This window comes from Octopus sinensis, linkage group LG24 (assembly GCF_006345805.1).
Source record: "Octopus sinensis linkage group LG24, ASM634580v1, whole genome shotgun sequence".
NCBI classification, from domain to species: domain Eukaryota; kingdom Metazoa; phylum Mollusca; class Cephalopoda; order Octopoda; family Octopodidae; genus Octopus; species Octopus sinensis.
The window spans coordinates 17942544-17968917 of NC_043020.1; the positions used below are offsets into that span (position 1 = coordinate 17942544).

Consider the following 26374-nt stretch of genomic DNA (forward strand, 5'->3'; position numbering starts at 1 on the left):
AGAGTTTCTATGGCTGGATGCCCTTCCTAACGCCAACCACTCCGTGAGTGGATTGGGTGCTTTTTACGTGCCACCTGCACAGGGGCCGGAGGGTCCGGCATCGTCACGATCGGTTCGAGCATTTTAACGTGTCAGCGGCACGGGGGCAACGAGGTCCGGGGTACTTTGGGGATCGGGGTACTTTGGGGATCCGGGGTACTTAGAATGGGTAGGGGGTATGTGGAATTGCTGCAGAAAGCAGCCTGGGTCTTTGTAGTCACAGCATATCTCCAGAGATCTCGGTCCTTCGCCATTGCCTCAGTGAGGCCCATGCTCTGAGGTCATGCTTGACTACCTCATCCCATGTCTTCCTGGGTCTACCTCTCCCCCTGATACCTTCAACTGTTTGGGAGTGGCACTTCTTCACACATCTCTCTTCATCCATCCGCAGCACATGACCATACCATCGCAAGCGTCGCTCTTGCACACCACATCTGATGCTTCTTATATCCAGCATTTCTCTCAGGATGCTTACACTCTGTCTTGCGTGCACACTGACACTACACATCCAGCGGATCATGCTAGCTTCATTTCTTTCAAGTCTACGCATGTCTTCTGCAGTCACAGCCCATGTTTCATTACCGTGAAGCATGGCAGTTCGCACACATGCATCATACAATCTACCTTTTGCTCTGAGGGAGAGACCTTTTGTTGCCAGTAGGGGTAGGAGCTTTCTGAACTTTGCCCAGGCTATTCGTATTCTAGTGGTGATACTCTCTGTGCATCCACCTCCGCTACTAACTTGGTCACCCAGGTAGCGGAAACTATCAACTACTTCTAGTTTCTCTCCCTGGAGTGTGATGGAATCTGTTTTCTGAGTGTCTGTTGTGTCTATTGTCCTGTGCATCTGCCGCACATGAAAGCTATCTTATCTGTTAATTTTCCTTTAACGTTGCTGCACCTCTTATGTGTCCATAACTTACATTGGGTGCATCTTATGGAGTTTCTACCTGTACCTTTCCTACAGGTTGAGCAGGGCCACCTACCTGGGGGGGGGGTGCTGAGTACCTCTTGCTGCTTACTAATACTTTGGTCTTTGCTACATTTATTCTAAGGCCCTTTGATTCCAACCCTTGCTTCCACACCCGAAATTTCTCTTCTAGTTCCGGTAGTGATTCTGCTATGAGAGCTAGGTCATCGGCATAGAGGAGCTCCCAGGGGCATCCCGTTTTGAATTCCTCTGTTATTGCCTGAAGGACTATGATGAATAAAAGGGGACTGAGGGCTGAGCCCTGGTGCACACCTACTTCTACCCGGAATTTTCTACCCAGAATTCTTCACTATATTCGTTGCCAATCCTAACCTTGCTGACAGCCTCTCTGTATAGAGCCTGTACAGCCCTTATTAGCCATTCTTCAATCTCCAGTTTCCGCATCGACCACCAGATAAGGGAACGGGGAACCCTGTCAAGGCTTTCTCCAAGTCTACACAAAGCTATGTAGAGGGGTTTATCTTTAGCTAGGTACTTCTCCTGCAGTTGTCGGACCAGGAATATAGCATCAGTGGTGCTTCTACCTGGTACAAAACCGAACTGCATTCATCTAAACAAATTCTCTCCCTAATGAGATTGGTTATGACCTTCTCTGAGACCTTCATCACCTGGTCCAACAGTTTGATACCTCTGTAGTTATTTCTATCTAGAGCATCACCCTTACCCTTGTAGCAGTTGACTATGGTGCTGCTGCACCAGTCATTGGGTATGACTCCATTGTGAACTACCTGGTTTACAATGCGGGTGACTATGGCATAGCCCACATAGCCAGCTGTTTTAAGCATCTCAGCAGTGATTCCTGATAGGCCAGGGGATTTGCCTGGTTTCATATCCTTAATTGCCTTATCTACAAGGGAGCTGTCTCTTCGGGTAGCTGGTCCCTCTACTGGGTCAACATTTGGCAGGCTCTCCTCCTCCCATTCATTCTCCTCATTCAGCAGTCTTTCATAATGGCTTCTCCAAGCCTCTTTCTTTTCACTAGTAGTAAAAGCAAGTGCCCCATCATCCATGCGGACACATTTCTCTCCTATAACATCGCTATTTTCTCTGACACACTGTCTGGCAATCCGAAATACTTCAGCTCTTTGATCCTCGCGACGCTGGACATTGGCAAACTTCTTCTTTTCTGCTACATCTTTGGCAGTATACCTGCCGCCCAGCCTCCCTTTTGGCTATCTGGTACAGTTCCCTGCTGCCCCCATCCTTCCAGGCTTTCCAGGCCCGTCTCTTTTCACAGATGGCTTTATCTACTGCACTATTCCACCACCACGTAATTCTAGGTCTGGAAGGGACTTTGCACCATCCACAGACTTGGTCTGTGGCACTCAGCAAGCTGTCCCGTAGGAATTCCCAGCTACCTTCTATGTCTGACGTCTGAAGCTCCTCCTCCCTCTCATCAAATTTCTTGATGAGTATGTCCCTAAATTTCTGACCATGCGAAGGGTCTTTAGCCTCCAAATCCTTCTTTTCTGGATTGGTTTGTTTCTTGGAGTCCTTCTGGCCTCAAGCTTAAAGTCACTGATGATTAGTCTATGCTGAGGGATACATTCTTCACCCGGGAGGGTCTTTGTATTCAAGAGCAACCCTGCATCCCGTTGTCTGGTGAGGATGAAGTCTATTTGGCTAGCGGAGTCTCCTGACTGATAAGTTATAAGGTGGCAGACTGGCTTCTTGAAGTTAGTGTTGCAGATTGAAAGGTTACATGCATCACAGAATTCCAGCAGTCTAGTTCCCTCATCATTTCTGGTGCCAATACCATAGCCACCATGTACCCCAGTGAAGATACCCGATTCCCGCCCAACATGCCCATTAAAATCTCCACCTACAAAGATGAGGTCCTTGTTACTAGTCTTTGAAGTAGCCTGCAGAAGGGTATCATAAAAGTTGTCCTTCTGATCATTTGGTAGTCCCGCTTGTGGGGCATAGGCTGAGATAATCATAGCTGTGCCACTCTGTAGGACCAACCTGAGCTTAAGCACTCTATCACAAACCCTGACAACCTCTATGACCTTATCCACCCATTCCTCCTCGCAAGGAGAATGCCTACACCCCCTACACCTTCCGCGTTACCTTGCCAGTAGAGTTTGTACCTAAGTGCCTTGCCCGTGAGGACCCTAGCCGAAGCATCTCTCCATCTTACCTCTTGTATGCAGCATACATCAACCTGTCTTCTCTCTAGCATCTCTACAATCTCACTAGACTTGCCTGTCAATGTACCAACATTGATAGTGCCAACTCTGAAAACTGGGAAGGAGATGTGGGGGGACGGGGGGGATTCGGCGCCTGAGAAGAGGAGGGTTGTTGTGGTGGTGATAGTTTTCGTGGTATTTTTCTTTTGATCTCTCTTCCACCTGACCACGCCGTGGGCAGGAGCTGGTGTTAGCAGTGGACATTCGTTATCGTCACTGAGTAACGTAATTAGGTAGAGGAAAGAAATACAGATATTCTAGAGTTGAGTTGGGGAGGGGGGGGTCCAGTTGAGAAAGGTTCACACCAGTGAAAGAGAGGGAAGATAGAGGGTGCGGGTAATATAGGGGAGCAACCAGTGGGGAAGGTTGGGGTAAGGAGGAACGATGGCAGGAAGGGTTGGTGTAGGTTCGTAAGAAATAAAAACGTAGGATATTACGAGGCGGGAGGGTACTAAAAGGGGATGGTCGAATTGAGGCAGTGTCAGGAGGAAGCGTAAGATCGGTGGGCAGTTGATGAGCTATGGCGCTAGCAGCTTGTCTTTTCACAGTGAAAGCATATGAGGAGAAGGGGTAGTGGGGGAGGAGGAGGGAGTAGGGCGTATCCGGTGTAGATGAGTAGGGCGTATCCGGTGTAGATGGTGAGAACAGGGTATACTGGTATTGTGGTGGGGGTGGGGGGGCGGGCGCACCGCCGATGGCGGAAAGATGGGGAAAGATGGGATTACGGCTTGAGGTAGCCTAAGGTTAAATTTCGTAGAGAGAGAGATAGGAAAGATAATCAAGTTATGGCGAAGGCTTGAAAGTAGCCTAAAAGGTTAAATTTTCATAGTGAGAGAGATGGGTAAGACGAATCAAGTTATCAATGTATGAATATATATATATATATATTAATAATAATATATATATATATATATGTTTCGAAAAAATCTTATCCTACATTAGTTATATATATACATATATACAACGGGCTTCTTTCAGTTTCCGTCTACCAAATCCACTCACAAGGCTTTGGTCTGCCCGAGGCTATAGTAGAAGACACTTGCCCAAGGTGCCACGCAGTGGGACTGAACCCAGAACCATGTGGTTGGTAAGCAAGCTACTTACCACAGCCACTCCTACGCCTGAATAAATGTGAATAAATAAGCAGTACTTCTGACAAAATAATATGAATAATAAAGGGTTACACATGAGGTGGCAAGCTGGGTCAAATGCGTAACAGCTTTTCATCCATTTTTATGTCCTGAGTTAAAATTCCACTGAGGCTGGCTTTGCCTTTCATCCTTTTGGGATTAGTAAAATAAAGTATCTATTTCTTTACTACCCACAAGGGGCTAAACTCAGAAAGGGTAAACAAGGACAGACAAACGGATTGAGTCGATTATATTGACCCCAGTGCGTAACTGGTACTTATTTAATCGACCTGAAAGGATGAAAGGCAAAGTCGATCTCGGCGGAATTTGAACTCAGAACGTAGCGGCAGATGAAATACCGCTAAGCATTTTGCCCGGTGTGCTAACATTTCTGCCAGCTCGCCTTGGGGTTAGTAATATAAAGTACCAGTCAAGCACTGGGGTCGATATTATTTCCTCTCTTGAAATTGCTGGTTTTGTACCAAAATTAGAAAGTAATATTTAGTTAAACATCTTATTGGGTTGGACTGAAAAGATAATTAACTGAAACAGATATGTTGGGGCCAAATTCAACTTCAAAGTTATATGGGGGAAAATAATGGAATATATATGTTTGAAATAAGCACAGGTGTAGCTGTGTGGTAAGAAGTTTGCTTCCCAACCACATGGTTCTGGTTTCAGTCCCATGGCACCTTGGGCAAATGTTTTCTACTACCACTGCAAACCTGTTTTTTTAACTCTTTAGTACTCATATTACTCTGTCAAATATATTGCTTATTTATTCACATTGTTTTGAAGTAAGTATACATTATTTTGTAACTTCAAGATTTTTAACAGTGTGTTTGTTTGTTTTTAGAATGACATTGTAGGGTAGGTGTGAGAGGCTGGATCTGGTTAGTTTTAACATAAAAGGGGAGAATATCTGGGCCAGATATCATTATCATCATTATTGTCGTTTAACATCCGCTTTCCATGCTAGCATGGGTTGGACGATTTGACTGAGGTCTGGTGAACCACATGGCTACACCAGACTCCAATCTGATCTGGCAGAGTTTCTATGGCTGGATGCCCTTTCTAACGCCAACCACTCCGAGAGTGTAGTGGGTGCTTGTACATGCCACCAGCACGAGGGCCAGTCAGGCGGTACTGGCAGCGGCCACACTCAAATGGTGCTTTTTATGTGCCACATGCACAGGAGCCAGTCCAGCAGCACTGGCAACGGTTTCATTCGATGGTTGGATTAAAGGTTAAAGGGTTTAACCTACCAGATCCAGCCTCTCACACCAACCCTACAATGTCATTCTAAAAATAAACAATCATATCATCAAAATTTTGAAGCTTTGAGATAATACATGATTAATTCAAAACAATGTGAAGTAAATAATAAGCATTGCATTTGGCTGAGTAACCTGAATGCTAAAAGGTTAAAACATCACCATTATGTTCTTAAAAAAGAAAAGGACAGATATTTGGAGTGATGTAATCCAAGGTATTCTATACCCTGAGAAGAAAGAAAAAAAGGAGACTAGTTAGGTGATGAATTGGTAGAATCATCAGAGCACCAGGGAAAATGGTCTGAGTTCAAATCCAATCAACAAACTTTGCACTCTGGGATAAAGTAATCAGGAAGTTATGTAATTTTTATTTGCATTCTTCTTGACTCAGCCCTTGTACACCCATGGCTGAGTCAAAGAGTAATGCAAAGAGAAATTGCATTAATTTCTGGTTTATCCTCATACATCCTAAATATGAATGGAAGTGTAACAGATATTATAGCTGTATTCCTTTGATCATACATCTGCTCATACAGAGCCGACCTGGGGCTAAACAGCAATGACATGCATGTAGAATGAAAGTGTCCTATTCTGAAAGAGACTGAAATACTTGAATCAGATTTGAACTTGGGTATTGCAAGAGCTGGTAATCCAATATCTTGTACACAACCATTCTACTTCTACAGATTACCTTCTGAGACTCTGGCCAACAAGATTGCTCAGCACGCCAGAAATAACAGCTAAGTCGCTTCAAATCATACCCTTCCATATTCTTTTCTACTCTAGGCACAAGGCCCGAAATTTTGTTGTAGGGACCAGTCGATTAGATTGTCCCCCCCCCCCCCCCAGTACACAACTGGTACTTAATTTATCGACCCCGAAAGGATAAAAGGCAAAGTCGACCTCAGCGGAATTTGAACTCAGAACGTAAAGACAGACGAAATACCACTTAATATTTCGCCCGGCATCCAAACGTTTCTTATTTCTTTATTGCCCACAAGGGGCTAAACATAGAGGGGACAAACAAAGACAGACAAAGGGATTAAGTCGATTACATAAACCCCAGTATGTAACTGGTATTTAATATACACCGCTGGAAGTTCTTGTTGACAAACAGCACCACTAATTTTATTCAGCTGAATACACGTCATTGATTGGTTGAAATTACCGAAATACGAGAACTTTGACATGAAATTACTTCGTAAATATAAGTTTTTCTCAAAAATGCTAAGAGTAAAAGATATTTTATATGACACATTCTATCAGTGTCCGAAGTTTGAAAGTGTTTAGTTACAAAAAATTATTTTTTAAAATCTGTCGATCAAAAGGTAAAGATCCCAAATGTCTTCTTTAATCATCACTGGTTAACCAAAATACTGGAAGAGAAATTTAGTTGACAGAAATTATATGGAAGCCCATCAGAGTCTCTATTCCTGTTCTTGGGCAGTAGACAATCTGTTGCTCTGTTTAACAACACCTGAAGTTCCTGGGGTGCCTTTACTAGAATCCACTCTACTATACTCTAGTTTAACATCACTGCTTGGTCTTTGGCTGTCTTTAACAGAGTTAGCTCTGTTGTCATTCAGTGTAGTACCACTACTTGGTCCTGGGGTACCTTTGGTGGAATCTGTTGGTGTTGTCATCCCGTTTAATACCACTGCAAAATCCCTGGGTACCTTTAGTGGAGTATACACTGTTGTTGCCCAGTTTAAACACAACTGTCTGGTTCATGGGTGTGTCATAAGCAAACTTCAAAGCAGTGTCTCAGTCAGTCTCCACTGTGACCCTGTGGCCAACCAACCCAAACTATTACCCCAGCTAGATAAAATTTATTTTTCTACCATTTTGAATTAAATTTGACTTTAAATTGTCTATAGTTTATTTCGTTTAATAATTTATTTTTTTTTACTTTGAAAAATGTCTTGTCTAAGTGATATTCAGTTTATGCTAATCAAACTCTGTTAATCTAACCCCAAATTCTGTTAACCCTTTTGATATCAACCTGAGACTGCCAATTGGTTCTTTGGTACAAACTTTCTGTTATAAATACTAAAGGGTTAAATCAAAGCCTTCCATCAAAATTCCATATTAATTTATGTTCAAAACACCAACTTAATAATAACAAATTTATTTTACTAAATTCTTCATTTTAAAAACTGATTGAAACAAGGCAATGTATTTAAACAAAATACGGTAACAAAAGGGTTAATCTAAGCCTATTTCTGTTGATCTGATTGGAATTATGTTAATACAGACAGAATTATGTTAACCTAAGTCTAATTTGGTAATCTATGCCAAAAACTGTTAACCTAAACCAAAAACTTTTCACCTGAACCTAAATTCTTTTACATAAAAGCTAAGTCGGTTTTCCCCAAAACAAGGATTCTTTGTAAGTCTTTTAGTTGCCTCTCTCTTAATTTTTCTTCTTCTGTGTCTCTTCCTATTTTCTTTTTCCTTCTTTTCCTTCTGTATTTTTTTCTTCTTTACCTCCTCCTTTTTTACCTTTGTTCTTGTTTATTTTTATTCCAATTATTTCTTCCTTCTTTCTTCTTCTTCTTCTTCTCTCCCCCATTTTTATTTTCTCTTCTTCCTTTCTTCTCTTCTCCTCTCTCTCTCCCTGCTAGTACTTTTACCAACATAAGTTTACCTGTGTCGGAACAAATTAAATTGCCGGCTTCCCTCCATGGTGCCATCCTGTTAATCTCTTCTGTTTTCCTTGTATTTTTTCTTTCTTTATTTATTTATATTTCCTCCATTCCTCAACTCTTAAAAAAAAAAAATTACCTACCCCCCCCCCATCTTGAACCCCCCCCCCCCAACCCACCAACCCTCACTTCTTCCAATTTGTTGTTTCTAATTTCTCTTTCTTTCTTTCTTTTTTTTTCCACCCCCACCCAAGACACAAAATACAAACACAATGCAGTTGTGGATGGAGAATCTGTAGCTTTTGAAATAATGGACACAAGATCTTTGGTAAGTTGGTTCCACGTCTTTGGTAAGTCAGTTTGTTATAACAGCTTCTAAATTAGCAAAACATATCTTAGCAGAGAAGCGGCACACTTTACTTATTTATTTATTTATTATACGTTTTTCTCTTGTTTCCAAGTTTTTTGCCTTTCTTTCTTTATTTTCTTTTCTTCTTCTTCTTCTTCATCTTGCCTCTCTTTTTATCTGTTTAAAACCAAATCTCTCTCTCTCTCTCTCTTTCACTCTCTCTTTCCCTTTCTCTCAGAAAAGCTTTTTCTTCCCTTTTTTTCACACTCCCCCCCACCACCACCACTACCTTCCCATTGAAAACCTGGTAATTCTCTCTTGGAATTTTAAAATTTATTTTCATCTTCCATTACTCCAATGAGAACCTAATTCTCTCTCTCTCTCTCTCTCTCTCTCTCTCTTGTCTCTCTCTCTCTCTCTCTCTCGCCTTCTACCTCCCTCTCCTTCCATGTTTCTCTCTCTTTCTGCTCTATCCCTCTCTTTCCCCTCCCCCTGTTCCACCATCTCTCCACACCTTTCTCCCTCCCTCTCATTCCCTTCTCATTTCTCTCTTTCTTTCTCTCTCTCTCTCGCCTTCTACCTCCCTCTCCTTCCATGTTTCTCTCTCTTTCTGCTCTATCCCTCTCTTTCCCCTCCCCTTGTTCCACCATCTCTCCACACCTTTCTCCCTCCCTCTCTTTCCCTTCTCATTTCTCTCTTTCTTTCTCTCTCTCTCTCTTGCCTTCTACCTCCCTCTCCTTCCATGTTTCTCTCTCTTTCTGCTCTATCCCTCTCTTCTCCCTCCCCTTGTTGTTCCACCATCTCTCCACACCTTTCTCCCTCCCTCTCTTTCCCTTCTCATTTCTCTCTTTCTTTCTCTCTCTCTCTCTCACCTTCTACCTCCCTCTCCTTCCATGTTTCTCTTTCTGCTCTATCCCTCTCTTCTCCCTCCCCTTGTTGTTCCACCATCTCTCCACACCTTTCTCCTTCCCTCTCTTTCTGTCTACTTACATCTCCTTCCCTCTCTTTCCCTTCTCATTTCTCTCTCTCTCTCACACACACACACACACACACATGTTCTTGCAGCTGAAATTTTGACACATCTCAGTTTCTGTCAAACTTTCAAACTCACAGAAAAAGAATTCGTTCCTCTTCCCTCTTCCCTTTCTTCTTTTGTTATCTCTTTCTTTCTTCCTTTTCCCCTCCCTAAATTGTTTATGTACCTTCCTCCCTTCTGCCATCCCTACCCATTTTACATGATCACTTAACCTGCTAGAAATAGCAGCCAAGTCTCCATTAACCCTTTCGTTACCATATTTCTGTTGAGATGTTCTGTTTCTTTCAATTAATTTTGAATATAACAAAGAATTTAGTAAAATAACTTCGTTATCATTAAGCTAGTGTTAGGAACATAAATTGTGACTAAGGTTTGGTGGAAGATTTTCATTCAGAACTTTCAGAAACAAGACATAGAGCCAGAGGCACTTTCAGCCGGGTTGGTATCAAAAGGGTTAAACAACATCCTACTGACATCATCATTTAATGTCTATTCTCCATGCTGGCATATATATATATATATAAATATATATATTTACGTGCAGGTGGCACGTAAAAGCACCCACTACCCTCTCGGAGTGGTTGGCATTAGGAAGCTATAGAAACTCTGCCAGATCAAGACTGGAGCATGGTGCAGCCATCTGGTTGCCAACCCTCAGTCAAAACCGTCCAACCCATGCTAGCATGGAAAACGGACATTAAATGATGATGATGATGATATATATTCTTTTCTACTCTAGGTACAAGGCCTGAAATTTTTGGGGAGGTAGGGTCAGTCGATTAGATTGACTCCCCCACTACATAACTGGTACTAAATTTATCGACCGCAAAAGATGAAAGGCAAAGTCGACTGCAGTGGAATTTGAACTCAGAACGTAAAGACAGACGAAATACCGCTAAGCATTTTGCTCGGCGTGCTAACGTTTCTGCCAGCTCACCAGCTCGCTGCCTTGTGGAAATATTACCTTGCTTGGAAACAGGGTTGACAATTGGTGACAGGGAAGCATCCAGCCATAGAAAATATCTGTCTTGATAAATCACACTCACACTACACACACGTCTTTGTGTCTACACATGAATGTTCACATGTAGATCTTTGTATGATACCATTTGAGTAGATCAGTGTTATCCTGTTTACATCTTTAAACAATGTATCCCAGAGCTTTGCACTTTTAACTTGTGAAGGCCATTCGATAAAAATACCTTACTTGAAAAAAAAAAAACAACAGTTAAGTGTTTGGCAACAGGAAGAAACATCTGGTCTAAAAATACTGCCTCCATAAGTCTTTATCCAACCCATGCCAACATTGAAAAGGAGACATAAAAAAAAAGATGAAGATGAAGATGTTGATGGTGAGGGTAGTGAAAATGATGTTGATGATGTTTCCTTTGGACACAAGACGGATTTAATAAAGGGATTCAATAGTTTGGTGATAAATGCAGGTGAGATAAATCCCTTTATTGTACGTGATACCAGTTCATTATCACCTCTGCCATTCTTGGAAGAATTGTTAAGCGTTCTCCCAATATCTAAGTGAGCAGAGCCAAGTAGAGTTGTGAGGTGTCAGACTCGTCATCATCACTACTACAATCACCAGCATCATCTCAACTACCTTCACCACCCCCATCACAACCATATGGTAACAAAAGGGTTAATGGAGACTTGGCTGCTATTTCTAGCAGGTCAAGTGATCATGTAAAATGGGGAGGGATGGCAGAAGGGAGGAAGGTACATAAACAATTTAGGGAGGGGAATATTGAAGTTGATTACATTGAACTCAGTTCTCAACTGGTACTTATTTTATCAACCCCGGAAGGACGAAAGGCAAAGTCAACCATGGCAGAATTTGAACTCAGAACATAAAGATGATAGAAATGCCACTAAGCATTTCGCCTGGTGTGCTAATGATTCTGCCAGCTCACCATTATACAACTGTAATAATAATGATAATGGTTGCATTTTTTTCACCCTTGAAGTTTGCAAATGTGTCACAATATTTTCTGGCTTGCCAGCCAAATTTTACAGATTGAAATTTACAGTGGAAAAAAAAAAGGTACATTGACTTATATACCAAGATGGCTTTGGAGAACTGAAAATTCCTTGTGGAATGCTACAGGATTTCGAAAGATAGTGACAACGTTTGAACGTTTACACTATATACTGTGCTGACTTGTATGCTGGAAAATACAGTAATCTGAACTGCCAGCACTTGTGTGTCACCATGCCAATACTTGTGTCATTGTGTCAGCTCTTGTGCCACTGTGTCAGCTCTTGTGCCACTCTGCTAGCTTTTGTGCCACTCTGCTAGCTTTTATGTAACTGTGCTAGTTTTTGTGTTACTGTGTCAGCTCTTGTGTTACTGTGCTAGCTTTTGTGTCACTGCCAGTTCTTGTGTGACTGTGACAACACTTGTGCCACTGTGACAACTCTTGTGTCACTGTGACAACTCTTGTGTCACTGTGACAACACTTGTGCCACTGTGACAGGTCTTGAGTGACTGCACCAGCTCTTGTGTCTCACTGTGCCAGCTCTTGTGTGACTGTTCCAGCTCTTGTGTGACTGTGTCAGCTCTTATGCCACTGTGCTAGCTTTTGTGTCACTGCCAGCTCTTGTGTGACTGTGACAACACTTGTGCCACTGTGACAGGTCTTGTGTCATTGTGACAGCTTTTGTGTCACTGTGACAGCTCTTGAGTGACTGCACCAGCTCTTGTGTCTCACTGTGCCAGATCTTGTGTGACTGTTCCAGCTCTTGTGTGACTGCACCAGCTCTTGTATCACTGTGACAGTTCTTGTGCGACCGCACCAGCTCTTGTGTCTCACTGTGCCAGATCTTGTGTGACTGCACCAGCTCTTGTATCCCTGTAACAGTTCTTGTGTCACTCAGTCAGCTCTTTTGTCACTGTTCATACTTTAGTGTGACTGTGTTGTTCCTGTGTAATTGTGTTGTGTCTGTGTGACTGTCAATTCTATGTGACTGTGTCAGTCCTGTCATCTCTATGTGTCTCTGCCAGTTTTCTGTTACAAGCCTATGTTGTTGTTTGTAGTAAACAACTATAGTTTTTCTTATTGTATTTTTCTTGTTTTGTTTATGTAACGACAGAACCAAGATAACGGAGCTCGGGACGATGTGATCCGCTGGGGTGATGGATTCATGTTGGTTTACTCAGTGACCAGTCGGACAAGCTTTGACATAATTTTAGATATTCGACGGAAAATCGAAGACGTCAAAAAAGCTGCCCATGTCCCGGTGATTGTAGTTGGTAACAAAGCTGATATGGCCCATGTCCGTCAGGTGACACATGATGAAGGTAAATAATCCATTTCCATTTGCAGAATCTCCCACATGTATTTGCGTTATTTAACCCCAGGTCAGCCCTGGTTGATCAGATCTATGATCAAAAGCAGTACAGCCTTGACCATCCTGTCTTTGTTCTGATATACTATATAAGGTATGTGGAGCTACATTGTCAAAGGTATCCTTTTTTTTATATATTAGAATACGATTTAATAGAATTCTGGCTGCTTTAGCCAGTCTAGTAAATATTTAGAGTGGTGTTTCTCAACCATTTTTTTTACTTATGGGCCCCTTTATTTCCTATTTTACTCTAACGGCCCCTCACAGCCAATCAGTGTTTAAAAATTCACTTTTTTTAAAAATAAACATGGTCAATCAGGTTGTACAGGAAGGTATCATACCTGACAACTGGTGTAGCAGCATTGTAGTCAGGCTCGACTACAATCGAGGAGATACTTTGGTGAGAGGAAATGATAAAAGTATCAAATTGTTAGACCGGGTCATGAAAGTTACAGAAAGAGTTAAAGCTTCGTTAATTAGAAAAAGTTAGGCTATATGAGATGCAGTTCAAATTTTTTGTTAGAAAGAAGCATTACCAATGTTCTGTACCTGGTGAGGCAACTTCAGGAGCAGTATTTAGCTGAAAGTAAAGCTGCTGTAATTGGCATCCATCAACCTGTAGAATGCCTTTAACAGGAATCTTTGCTCTCAATTCTGGTGGTTGATGGGGAAGCTAGGAATAGATGAATGGTTTGTGTGAGCCCTTCACACGCATTCATTCATTGTAAAATTTGTGGTGACTGGTTCTTTAACCCTTTAGCATTCACATTTCTCTGTCAACTAATCAATTATCATCTTGTAGCCTTGAGATTTTGATATGTGATTGTATAATTTCAAAAATGACACTGTAGAGTAGGTGTGAGAGGCAGGATCTGGCCAGTTTGAGCATAAAACAGGTAGACTATTTGAGCCAGATATGGCCAGATTAAATGTTAAAGAATTAAGCTTTGTCTAATTGTTTTATTCACCCAATCAACAGACTTTTACATTTGGTAGCTTGGAATGCAGATTGAACCAACTAATTATATTTTTTTCTTAAAATTCATCAGAGATCACTTATTTAACCCATACTGTATTGATACTATAGTTTTTAATTATAATGTTCTCTAGCTGGTGAAGCAACATCAGAAATATTTAGCTTAAACTAAAGCTGCTGTAATTGACATCTATCAACCTGGAGAAAGCCATCAACAGGGTCTTTTGCTCTCTGATCTGGTAGTTGATGAGGAAGCTAGGAATATATGAATGGCTTGTGTGACCCCTACACACACACACACACACACACACACAGAGGCTGGTCTATTAGAGACCCCCTCCATAAGGTCCTTTTTTTTTCTATTGGACCAGGAGGAGGTAGTGAGGTTATAGGGCCTTACTTCGGTTAAGAGTAAACATGATAAATTTTGTCCTATTGTTATAATAATATTTAACAATAGGACAAAATTTATCATGTTTACTCTCAACCGAAGTAAGGCCCTACAACTTCACTAATAAACACACACATTCATTCATAGTGAAATTTGTGGTGACTGGTACCTCATAAGTTTTGTCTGATGGTTTATTCACCCAGTCGATATAGTCTTTTACATTTGTGCATTTGCTGGCTTGGAATGCAGATTGAACCAACTAGTCACTTATTTAACCCTGCAGAATGAATAAGAAACAAAGCACAGGCATGACCATGAAGTAAAGAATTTTGATTTTTAATAATCATGTAGTTTTAGGTTCAGTTCCACTGCATGGCACCTAGGGCGAGTGGTGTCTTCTATAGCCCCAGGGTGCCCTTTTCTGTTGTGTCTGAGTTAAAATGTGTTTCTGTAGAAATATATGCTTATATGTACTTGCATTAAGTGGAACATAATTTCCTATAATACAGACCACTTCATTGGTCCCAGCAGACAAACTGGAAAATGTGTTATTTAATTTGTACTATATTGGTACTATAATTTTTAATTATATTTAATCTTTATATATAAAAGTGAAGTTGTGTGTCTGTCTCCTACGATTTAGATTCCTAACTACTCCCACATTTTGCGGTGCAGTTTAACCAAAAGCGGGTATCTTATAGTCGTGATTCATATCGAGCCCTTCTGGGTATTAGCGCGCGTCTACGATGAGTCTACGATTTAAAAAAAAAATTTACCATCATTTTCCCCATTTTTAATGCTTTTTTTTTTGCTATTATATAAGGGAAGTAACTCTCTAAAAGTGCTTATATAGTTATTTCCCTTACAAACCCGAGCAACGCCGGGTGATACTGCTAGTTATATATAATTGTGTACAATTTTCATTTCAGGTCGTCTGCTTGCCATTGATTTTGGGTGTCCATTTATGGAAGTTTCAGCATCAGAAGATGTTAACAAAGTGTTAGAATCTTTTCATATTCTCTGCAGAGAAATCATCGATTTTAAACGTAAATCTCGAACTTTTCTTGATCGTGTATTTGGGTTGAAAAAATCATGACCTTCTTGTAGTGCTATGCAAAGAAAAAGGAAAGGAAATTTCAAGAAAACAACAATAACAACAACAACAACAGCAAAAAGACAGAAAAAAAAATGACAAGACACAAGCAGTTGAAATTCAGATAAGAACGTATTTTTATGTCTCTTCTCTTTATCTACAAAGAATTTCATTGCAAAAACGTGACACCGGTTTGTGGAATAGCTCGTGACCATCACCACTGCCGAGTGTTGTTGGTGAGGCTAGTGGAATAATCTGTGACTCTAGTGGAATGTGTGCACACATATATAGATATATTGTTGCTTAATAATTCTGACCAGGAAATCTAGGGGTGGGTGGGGAAACCAAAAAACAAAAAAAAAGACCTTATCTATTTGTATTTTTCAAATTTTTTATTTATTTTTTATTTATTTTGAATTTTTTTGTAGAATAAAATTTTTCATTCTGTTCTCTTTGCTCCATTTTTTCCCCCCACAGCCTTCGGGCTCCCCAGACCCCAGTTAAACCGTCCAACCCATGCTAGCATGGAAAGCGGACGTTAAATTTTACATGAACAAAATATTTATATTTATCAATTTGATCATGAAGTAATTTTTCTAGTTAAAGTTCTCGTTGATGTTTTGTAGACTTAATATCATCATTTACTTATTTCAGTCATTTTGACCGTGGCCATGCTGGGGCACCACCTTGTAATAGCTTATTTTCATATCTGGCATGGCTACGTGCAGACTTGGCTGTGTGGTTAAGAAGCTTGGTTCCTAAGTGGTATTGGGTTCAATCCTGCTGTATGGCACCTCAGAAAAGGATCTTCTATAGCCTTGGGCCAACTGAAAAAGCCTTGTAAATGGATTTGGTAGATGGAAACTGAAAGAAGCCCATCATGTGTGTGTGTATTTACACACACACACATACATACATAGACACAGGCTTTCTTCCCAACACAAGGTTCCATGTTCAGTCCCATTGTGGCACCTTGGGCAAGTGTTATCTACTATAACCTCGGGCTGACCTTGTGAGTGGTTTTGGTCAATGGAAACTGATAGAAGCCCATCATGTGTGTGTATATCTGTATGTATGTATGTGTATGTCTGTGTTTGTCCCCCTTCACTGCTTGACATCCGGTATTGGTGTTCTTACATCCTTGCAACTTAGCAGTTCAACAAAAAAAACTGATAGAATAAATACCAGGCTTAAAAAATATATCCTGGGGTTGATTTGTTTGATTAAAACCCTTCAAAGTAGTGCTCCAGCATGGCTGCAGTAAAATTACTGGAACAAGTAGAAGATAACAGACACACACACACACACACACTCTCTCTCTCTCTCTCTCTCATCACTTTTCAATCTATGGTACTACTGGGCTGCTGTAATCACCTGAGAGCAGAATAGGCAAATGCTACACCCCCTCCCTTTTGGTAACTTTCCTCTTCCCCAATGGAACCACTTCCATTTCTCATTATCTCCCCTGCCCTCTATATCCACCAATCACCTCCTTTCTGTTCCTTCAGCTATTGCTTCCTCTCCTCTCTGCCATACTCCATCTTTCACACCTCCCTTATCTGCTGTCACTCTCTATGCCCTCTGCATATCTACCATACCCCCCCCCCCCCTGAGCCACTCCTGTATCTCTCACCATCACTTGCTACAGACACCTCTACCACCAGCTCTCCTCACCATCTTATGAAACTTTCTCCTCAGTCACCTCTGCTCTCTCACCCTGCCCACCCCCACTTTACCCTGAGGGTCTGTGTGTGCCCCCTCCCCCTCATACCCATTACCAACTCTCTCTCTCTCTGTCCTATTTTTCTCTCTAAATCTCTCCTTTCATTTTTAACAAGACTACCCCTGTATTTCCTCAACAGCAAGACCCCTGTCTCTGACCCTTTATCGAATTTTAACCTCTGTCAACTGGCACAAAGCCACTTCCCCTTGATACTACACCCACCTCCCAGTTGAGGGTCTTTTGTCTTGCAACTTACTTGATAACTCTGCCAGTGCTGTGGGCCATGTTAAAAGCACCCAGTACACTCTGTAAAATGATGAGTATTTGGAAGGGCATCCAACCCTAGAAACCATGCCAAAGCAGACAGAGCCTGGTGCTGTCTTCTAGCTTACCAATTCTTGTCAAACCATGCAACCCATGCCAGCATTGAAAATGGTGATGATGATGATGATGGTATATGTTTGTATGTGTGTAATCTTGTTTAGACATCACACAATGGTTGTAAATGATGATCATCATCATACAAAATGAAGTTCTTGTTTCCAGTCCTCTGTGAAAACCATGTCTGGGAATATCATCATCATCATCGTTTAACATCTGTTTTCCATGCTAGCATGGGTTGGACGGTTCAACTGGGGTCTGGGAAGCCAGAAGGCTGCACCAGGCCCAGTCTGATCTGGCAGTGTTTCTACAGCTGGATGCCCTTCCTAACGCCAACCACTCCGTGAGTGTAGTGGGTGCTTTTTACGTGCCACCGGCACAGGTGCCAGGGGAGGCTGGCAAAATTCCACGATCGGATGGTGCTTTTTACGTGCCACCAGCACGGGGGCCAGACAAGGCTGGCAACGGCCACAATCGGATGGTGCTTTTTACGGAGGCCAGTCGGGGCGGCGCTGGCAATGGCCATGTTCGGATGGTTCTCTTACGTACCACCGGCACTGGTTTCACAGTTACAATTTCCATTGATGTTGATCGATTTCGATTTTGATTATATTACCCACTTTGGGAATAGGTGAGGATTGGCAGCAGGAAAGCATCCAGTTATAGAAAATCTGCCTCATCAAATTTCATCTGATCCATGCAAGCAAGGAAATGTGGATGTTAAAACAGTGATGCTGATGATGACCATACATTTTGTGAACAATAACAGACACCTTTTGGTTACAGGTTTCCAAAGGGCTACTGAATTTCTGATGGTGAACACCACAAAGGAATTTCTGTGCTATTTACTCTTATACTTGCTTCAGTCATTTGACTGCGGCCATGCTGGAGCACCACCTTTAGTCGAGCAAATTGACCCCAGGACTTATTCTTTGTAAGCCTAGTACTTATTCTATCGGTCTCTTTTTGCCGAACTGCTAAGTGACAGGGATGTAAACACACCAGCATCGGTTGTCAAACACAGACACACAAACATACACACACACACACATATATATATACACACACACACACATATATATATATATATATATATATATATATATACACACATATATACAATGGGCTTCTTTTAGTTTCCGTCTACCAAATCCACTAACAAGGCTATAGTAGAAGACATTTGCCCAAGGTGGGACTGAACCATGTGGTTGGTAAGCAAGCTACTTACCACACAGCTACTCCTACGCCTATATTTGTGCAGAATAAATGCCACAAAGTATTTATACCAGATGCACAACAAAAAGAAACCCTCAAAGTGTGCCTACTGAAAATTTTCCTGTACTTATGTGGGAAATACTTATCCACTAATCTAAAGAAGATCATACTAACTCAAGTAGGCAAAAATGAGGGTGCAAACCATATGATTTCACAGTAATTTCTCTTGTGGAAGGCACATAGCTCAATGGTTAGGGTGTCAGGCTCACAATCATGAGGTAGTGAGTTTGATTCCAGACCAGGCTGTGTGTTGTGTTCTTGAGCAAGACACTTTATTTCACGTTGCTCCATTTCACTCATCTGTAGAAATGAGTGGCGTTGTCACTGGTGCCAAGCTGTATTGGCCTTTGCCTTTCCCTTGGATAACAGTGGTGGTGTGGAGAGTGGAGGCTGGTATGCATGGATGACTGCTGGTCTTCAATAAACAGCCTTCTCTGGACTTGTGCCTTGGATTGTAACTTTTTATTTGGAACCCCATGGTCATTCATGGCCAAAGGGGTCTTTACCTCTTTTTTTACTTAGCCTGGGTACATCATATTTCATCACTGACATCAGTATTTATATACAAGAGTTTTTCCTAGCTATTTCTTCTATGAATAAATGTAAGAAAAGTAAAGTTTGAAGGAAATATTTACCATTTTTCATGCTTTCTAGGGGTAAGCAAATAGGGAATAACAGTTGCTACCCAAGGATAAAAATCATGTAACACAGTGTTATCTCTGTAATGTGAAGAAATTTCTTAAAGTGTTTCTACAGCTTTCTCAATGCTACCCTTAATATGTTGGCATAAGTACATTGGTGAAAAAATTGCCTATAAACCAGCGGATCAAATAGAAATACCTTGTGGTATTTGTTTCTGCCTAAGTTTCACACAAACACTTCATTGTTATTCTTGCCATTGGAAATGCAGTGAACCTGTAATTGGCCTAATTAAGAAAAAAAACAACCCACAAACAAACCAAAAGGAAACAACAAAAAGTGAACAATGATGCTATTGTTTATAAAGTGCATGATAGAAAAAAATAAATGAAAAATTTTTTTAAATCTAAGTCAGAACTGTATTGTGGTATAGATTTGTAATCGCAAAAGAGCAGTAACACTGAACTTGATAAATGTTTTTTTGGGTTGCAGGGTTTTATTGAAGTTCTTTTGTAAACCAATGGGGGAGCAGGATGTGGTGGGGTGCTATTCCTGAATGTGCTCTTTCTCTAGAATTACTAAAAAGAAGATGATTAAGCTTTTAAATCCTACTCCAATGACTTAAATTATCTTAGAGTTTTCCAGTCATTTTTCTTCTCAAAAAATACAGGGTGTCCATAAATTATGTTTACAATTTGAAAAATTCACAAAAAAAAAAAAATGAAAAATAAGGATAACCTGGCAGAGTTTATTGGAAAACATAGGCAAATAAAGTTTTATTAGAAACATCAGGACACTTCCACACATGGGTTCCATTGGTTGCAACGTTGATAACCCTTTAGCATTTAAACTGGCCATATCTGGCCCAAATATTCTACGTTTCATGTTTAAACTCGCCATATCCAGCCTTTCACACGTGACCTACACTGACATTCTAAAAATAAACAATTACATCATCAGAACCTAAAAGCTATAAATAATGCATGGTTAATTTCAAAACAATTTGAATAAAGAAGCATATTTAACAGAGTTAATCTAAATGGTTAATAGTTACAATAAATTGTAGAAATTGTAAAGATAATTTATGAACGATCCTGTATTTAGAGACTATTTTTCAAATAGTTTTCAAGAATTAAGAATCTATCTCCCTCGGGAAACACAGGTATTTTTAAAATTGGCACAAGGCTTTTGGAGGAGATGCAGAGGTAAATATTATCAACCTCTCTCTTGCCTACACCTTGAAAGACAAAAAAAAAATCAAAGTTGAACATGATTGGATTTTAACTCAGATTGTAAATTAAATAATGCCACAAAATATTTTGTTCAATTCTCTAATGATTCTACCAATTCACTGTTCTCATTTACTTATTATATTAGTGATCCAATGAGGGAGCTTTATGTGATTGATTGATCTGCTAGAAATAACAACTAAATCTCCATTCTCAGCACCCTGTTAAAAAGGAAGAATTATTGACTTTTCAAAAATGTTCTTTTAATTAGAAATCACTCCCAATAAGGTGATAAGTAATAGCAATAAAATAAGCCTTGTGCAACTACTTAGATTGTTGGAAGCTACAAAAAAAAACAATAATAATCAGGGGTGGTGGTGGTGGAATCCAATGAGAGGCTGCCCTAAAAACAATTAAACAATTGACAATGTTTAAAACAATATTATATCTATCAGGGAAACCAGAAGGAAGAGAGTTCCATAAGATTAGGTATTTGAGGAAAGAAAATATGAGAGTGGAAATGTTTCTTATAAGCAGAGAAAAACAACAAGAATTAGTAGAAAGTTTAGTTACTCAAAGACAAGGAAGTTCAGTGGAACAATGGCTATATAGAAATATTTATAGAACAAAGATGAAGAAGCCATGTTTCTGCAATGAAAGACAGGGTTGAAGTTTAGCAGTCAAAACTGAACCAACAATAAAAACTCACTTTTGAACTTAGTCAAGAAGGATGAAAGGCAAGGTCGACCTTGGCAGAATTTGAACTGAGAATGTAAAGACAGATGAAATTCCATTAAGCGTTTTGCTCCGCATGCTAACAGTTGTGCCAGCTCAACGCCTTTGGCTTCAAATTTTGATACAAGGCCAGCAAGTTGGAGGAGGGAGGTAAGTCAATTACAACAACTCCAGTACTAAACTGGTACTTATTTTATTGACTCTGAAAGGATGGAAAGCAAAGTCAAACTTTTGTGGAATTTGAACTCAAAATGTAATGTCAGAATAATGAGTTGATGATTGATCATTGTTCCTATACTTGTGCCAAGCAAATTACAAAACTTGACAGGGAGAAATACAGCTAAGCATTTTGTCCGGCCTGCTAATGGTTCTGCCAGTTCGCTGCTTTATAGAAAATGAAATATTAATATATTGCATTTTAGTAGATTATCTACTCTTGTACCAGTTGAGCAATACTGGTATCATCCTTGGTATATAAGGTTTTAAGACAATTTAGCCCATCCCACAATCAAGGTATAATGCATGGTTGGGTAGTTTATAAGGGACTTTTGCTGTATATGCATCCACCAGCAAAAACTGGTCTTGTTCAAGGACCAAAGATCTATTCTTCTTCTCTTTCGTAGCTTACATACGTGAAATGATTTTGCAAACGGCCTTTGATTCCTTGTTTAGGCCATTTTCAATCACTTATGTATGCTAATATCTCTGAAGAGGACATCAGCATCTCACCTTCCAATTCTCTTATCTCTATAGTAGGAAATAAAATATTTAAAATAAGTTCCCTGTACAGACCAAGGGTCAGCTCCCTTTATCTGCTTCATTTTATTACATATATTCTTTAACTGGTGTCCGTCATTGGCCTACAGCCATGCTAGGGTACAGCCTTTAAGCATTTTAACCAGTTATCTCAACCACAGACTGGTACTCATTTTTAATTGATTGGCTAGTTGACCTGAGTTACGTCCCTTGAATGATTTGCCTTCTGTTCATAGACTTTGTTGGGGGCTTGCATAATATGTGTGCTGACGATCATCACCACGTTGTTGGTTGACAACTAGAGAGAAGGATGCCGTATTCATAAACTGAACGAAAATTCAGGTTGGTTGCATGTATTATGAATAAGCAAACTAACGAACATTCAATCATATTTTATTGATAGAAAACTGCACATATATATATGCAAATTACTATAGAGGTTCTCATTATCAGAACAGTAAGTAGGAATAGATTTACTGCATTGGCTTAGACCAGTGGTTCCCAAACTTTTCACTATCAAGGACCCTTTTATTTAAATGAGTTTTCCCATGGACCCCAAGATATTCTTATCTTTATAAATATATATATCTGAAATTTTGAATTTAGTTCATGGTCTCCCAGTACTACCTTTTGCAGACCACAGGCTTAAACATTAGCTATCTGGAAGAGAAAAATACAGAAACTAATACCACCACACATTGTTGAAGGTTGAAGGAGGGAATCATATCTCGGTTGAAAGCTTGCATTGATCTGCTGTAAACTGTCTTGCTTGAAGGCTAGCTATAGTCTGCTGTGACCCTTCTTAATTGAAAGCTGATTGAGATCTGCTGTGAACTATCTTGCTTGAAGACTAGCTGTAGTCAACTGCAACCTGTCTTACTTGAGGGTTAACTGCAGTCTCTTGCAGCCTGTCTTGCTCGAAGGCTAACTGTTGTCTGCTGTCACCTGTCTTGCTTGAAGGCTGTGATCCACCATGAGTTGGGTGCCAAACTGTTTAACAAGAGTGAAAGGGAAGGAAACTCAAATAGTAGGCATAGGAGTGGCTGTGTGGTAAGTAGCTTGCTTATGAACCACATGGTTCCGGGTTCAGTCCCACTGTGTGGCACCTTAGGCAAGTGTCTTCTACTATAGCCTCAGGCTGACCAAAGCCTTGTGAGTGGATTTGGTAGATGGAAACTGAAAAGAAGCCCTCATATATATGTATAATATATGTGTTTGTGTGTCTGTATTTGTCCTCACCAATATCGTTTGACAACCATAACTTAGCGGTTTGGTAAAAGAGATTGATAGAATAAGTACCAGGCTTACAAAGAATAAGTCCCGGGGTCGAATTGCTCAACTAAAGGCAGTGCTCCAGCATGGCCACAGTCAAATGACTGAAACAAGTAAAAGAGTAAATAGCCGTAAAATGCAAATTTCTATCTTGCCGTAGCAGAAGCACAACCAACAGCAGAACATATGAGAAGGAGTAACAACATCAACTGTAATCCAGTATAGATGGAATCAACTGTGTGTGCCCATTTATTTTAATTGCAATAAATAGAAGAGAGAAAAAACCTGACAAGTTCACAAAACTCGTGCATGTCATGTGACTGACGTTTTTCTATTTAAACAAATGAACAGTATTTGTTGTATATTGACTAGGAGTTCAATACATGACACTTGCCACCCCAATAAGAAAGTCAGTTCGGTGTGTAAAAACTAACTCTTCCTTTTTCCGAGCTGAGATTTGAAACCAAATCTAAGGATTCTTGCTCGTCTGATCCACCACTGACCAAACAGGCATTAAAGAATTTTTTTTGTCCTGTCAAAAAAATTATGGATTATTTCCCTTCGACCTCGGCCATGTCATTTAAGGTTCAAGTGGGCAGGAGGTGACCTACATAGGTAGGAATTTCTCCTGTGGTATGTTTGTCCTTCTAGCTGTTACAACTATTATAAATACAGCAATCCGTGAAGGGACAGATTCAGAGACAGACGATCAGAGAGAGAGAGAGAGAGACAGCCAGCCCATAACTTCGCCAGTTAAACTGACAACAGAGATTCAGGTATTCAACATGAACGACAGTCGCTATCACAGAACATAAACAGGCGCAGGAGTGGCTGTGTGGTAAGTAGCTTGCTAACCAACCACATCGTTCTGGGTTCAGTCCCACTGCGTGGCACCTTGGGCAAGTGTCTTCTACTATAACCTCGGGCCGACCAAAGCCTTGTGAGTGGATTTGGTAGACGGAAACTGAAAGAAACCCGTCGTATATATGTATATATATATATATGTATGTGTGTGTATATGTTTGTGTGTGTGTGTTTGTTCCCCCGCCATCACTTGACAACCGATGCTGGTGTGTTTACATCCCCGTCACTTAGCGGTTCGGCAAAAGAATAAGTACTGGGCTTACAAAGAATAAGTCCCGGGGTCGATTTGCTCGACTAAAGGCGGTGCTCCAGCATGGCCGGAGTCAAAATGACTGAAACCAGTAAAAGAGAGAGAGAGACACCACTGAATGACCAATGCTCACAGAGACAAATATGTCTGGTTCTACCCTATCATATCAACCTGCAAATTGGTCATTTTCACTTACAACCATTTCTGTTATAACGAAGATGGTAAATGAGAATGTAAAAATGATATACAACGTAAGATGAAAATAACTGGTAAGTGATGATTTATTCTCCGTTATAAAATACAATGATTGCCATACAGGAATTAACATAACAGGTTATTACAAAGATGTGTGAGAGAACTTCGTGGCTAGGCTGGACTGTTGATGTTGTAGACAAAGTTGACCTACTGCTTGGTAGTGTGTTGAGGCAGCCGTTGCTCTGTTGGTCGTGTGGTCTTCATTCAGCAACAATGTAGGCATGTGTCTGGTGTAGAAGATGAAAGCGGAGACTGGCTGGTGTCAGATACAATGTTGCTGGAGACGAGTTGCGTGTGCCAAAGACCCTGAGCAGTCGAGAACTACCGTTCTTATAGAGAATAGTAGGCTCTCCAGAGCTGGTGATTAATTTTCTGCGTAAGGAGAAACAAACTGTTGCGCCAACACCATTGGAGAGCTGGAAACTGACCAATACAAACAACAAGTTTGGCTAATCACAAGGTCATGTGACCTACTGGAATGAAAAATAAACAATCTAGGACCTAGGTTTCGAATCCCAATCTCCATTTTCTTCTTTTAAATGAATATAAACTATATGTTTTTATATATACCTATTATTTGAAGGAAATTCTTTCCCACAAAATACTAGATATTAAACCAATATTTCCTTGGGTGAAACCATCTTTTCATGAGGTTAACACAAACTCTAATTAAATTTATATATATATGGTGAGCTGGCAGAAATGTTAGCACGCCAGGCGAAATGCTTAGCGGTATTCTGTTACGTTCCGCTGACGTCAACTTTGCCTTTCATCCTTTAAGGGTTGATAAAATTAAGTATCAGTTGCATACTGGGGTTGATCTAATCGACTGTTCCCCTCCCCCCAAATTTTGAGCTATATATATATATATATATATATATATAAGGCAGGCTGGCATAAACGTTAGCATGCAGGGCGAATTGCTTAGTGGTATTTCGTCTGCCATTTCATTCTGAGTTCAAATGACGTGTGAAGTGACCAGCATTCAGGTGGCAAGAAAAGCCATGGAGGCCTGTGGAGTCGAGGAGCCTGACACAATGACAAATCAAACCCATGCATACATCAGCAATCACTCGGAGGGCAATAGAGACACGAAGTAGACCACCAATATTAACCACAGGGATGCATCAATCCAGTTACCTGAGTATTTGGCACCAGCAGACAGTAAGAAGCACCTTGAAGAAAGGCCAGCGTTAACACGATAGAGCAAAACTGCATGCTGGGAGTCCTTTAGAGAAACAAGACAAGGAACTCTCTTTCTTTATTAACCACATGGGACATAACCCAGAGGGGACAGCACATGGTGGGTACAGAAAGCAAAAAAAAAAATGGATGGAAAGGGTGAATCAGATAAAATGATAAATGAAATGAAGCCGTTTGGCCCACCTCCAAGCGACTTCATTGAACCTGTTAATACAACTTCTTTTTAAAACACTACTTGTAACAGTTGAAAACACTATTTGCAAATAGCTAACTTTCATACTTCTGAAGAATGTCTATGTTTCTTTAAAAGTTCAAGATAGCT

At 40.5% G+C, this 26374-nt stretch overlaps 1 protein-coding gene across 1 annotated transcript in view; it reads left to right on the forward strand.

The window, feature by feature from the left end:
• LOC115223959 (ras-related and estrogen-regulated growth inhibitor) overlaps window positions 1-15822 on the forward strand; it is a 74768-nt gene extending 58946 nt beyond the window's left edge. The window contains exons 3-5 of the mRNA XM_029794711.2: window positions 8523-8596; window positions 12756-12963; window positions 15307-15822. Coding sequence (XP_029650571.1) covers window positions 8523-8596; window positions 12756-12963; window positions 15307-15473 — 449 coding nt within the window. The 3' untranslated portion in view covers window positions 15474-15822. The remainder of the gene's footprint in view (window positions 1-8522; window positions 8597-12755; window positions 12964-15306) is intronic.
• The last annotated feature ends 10552 nt before the right edge of the window (window positions 15823-26374 follow it).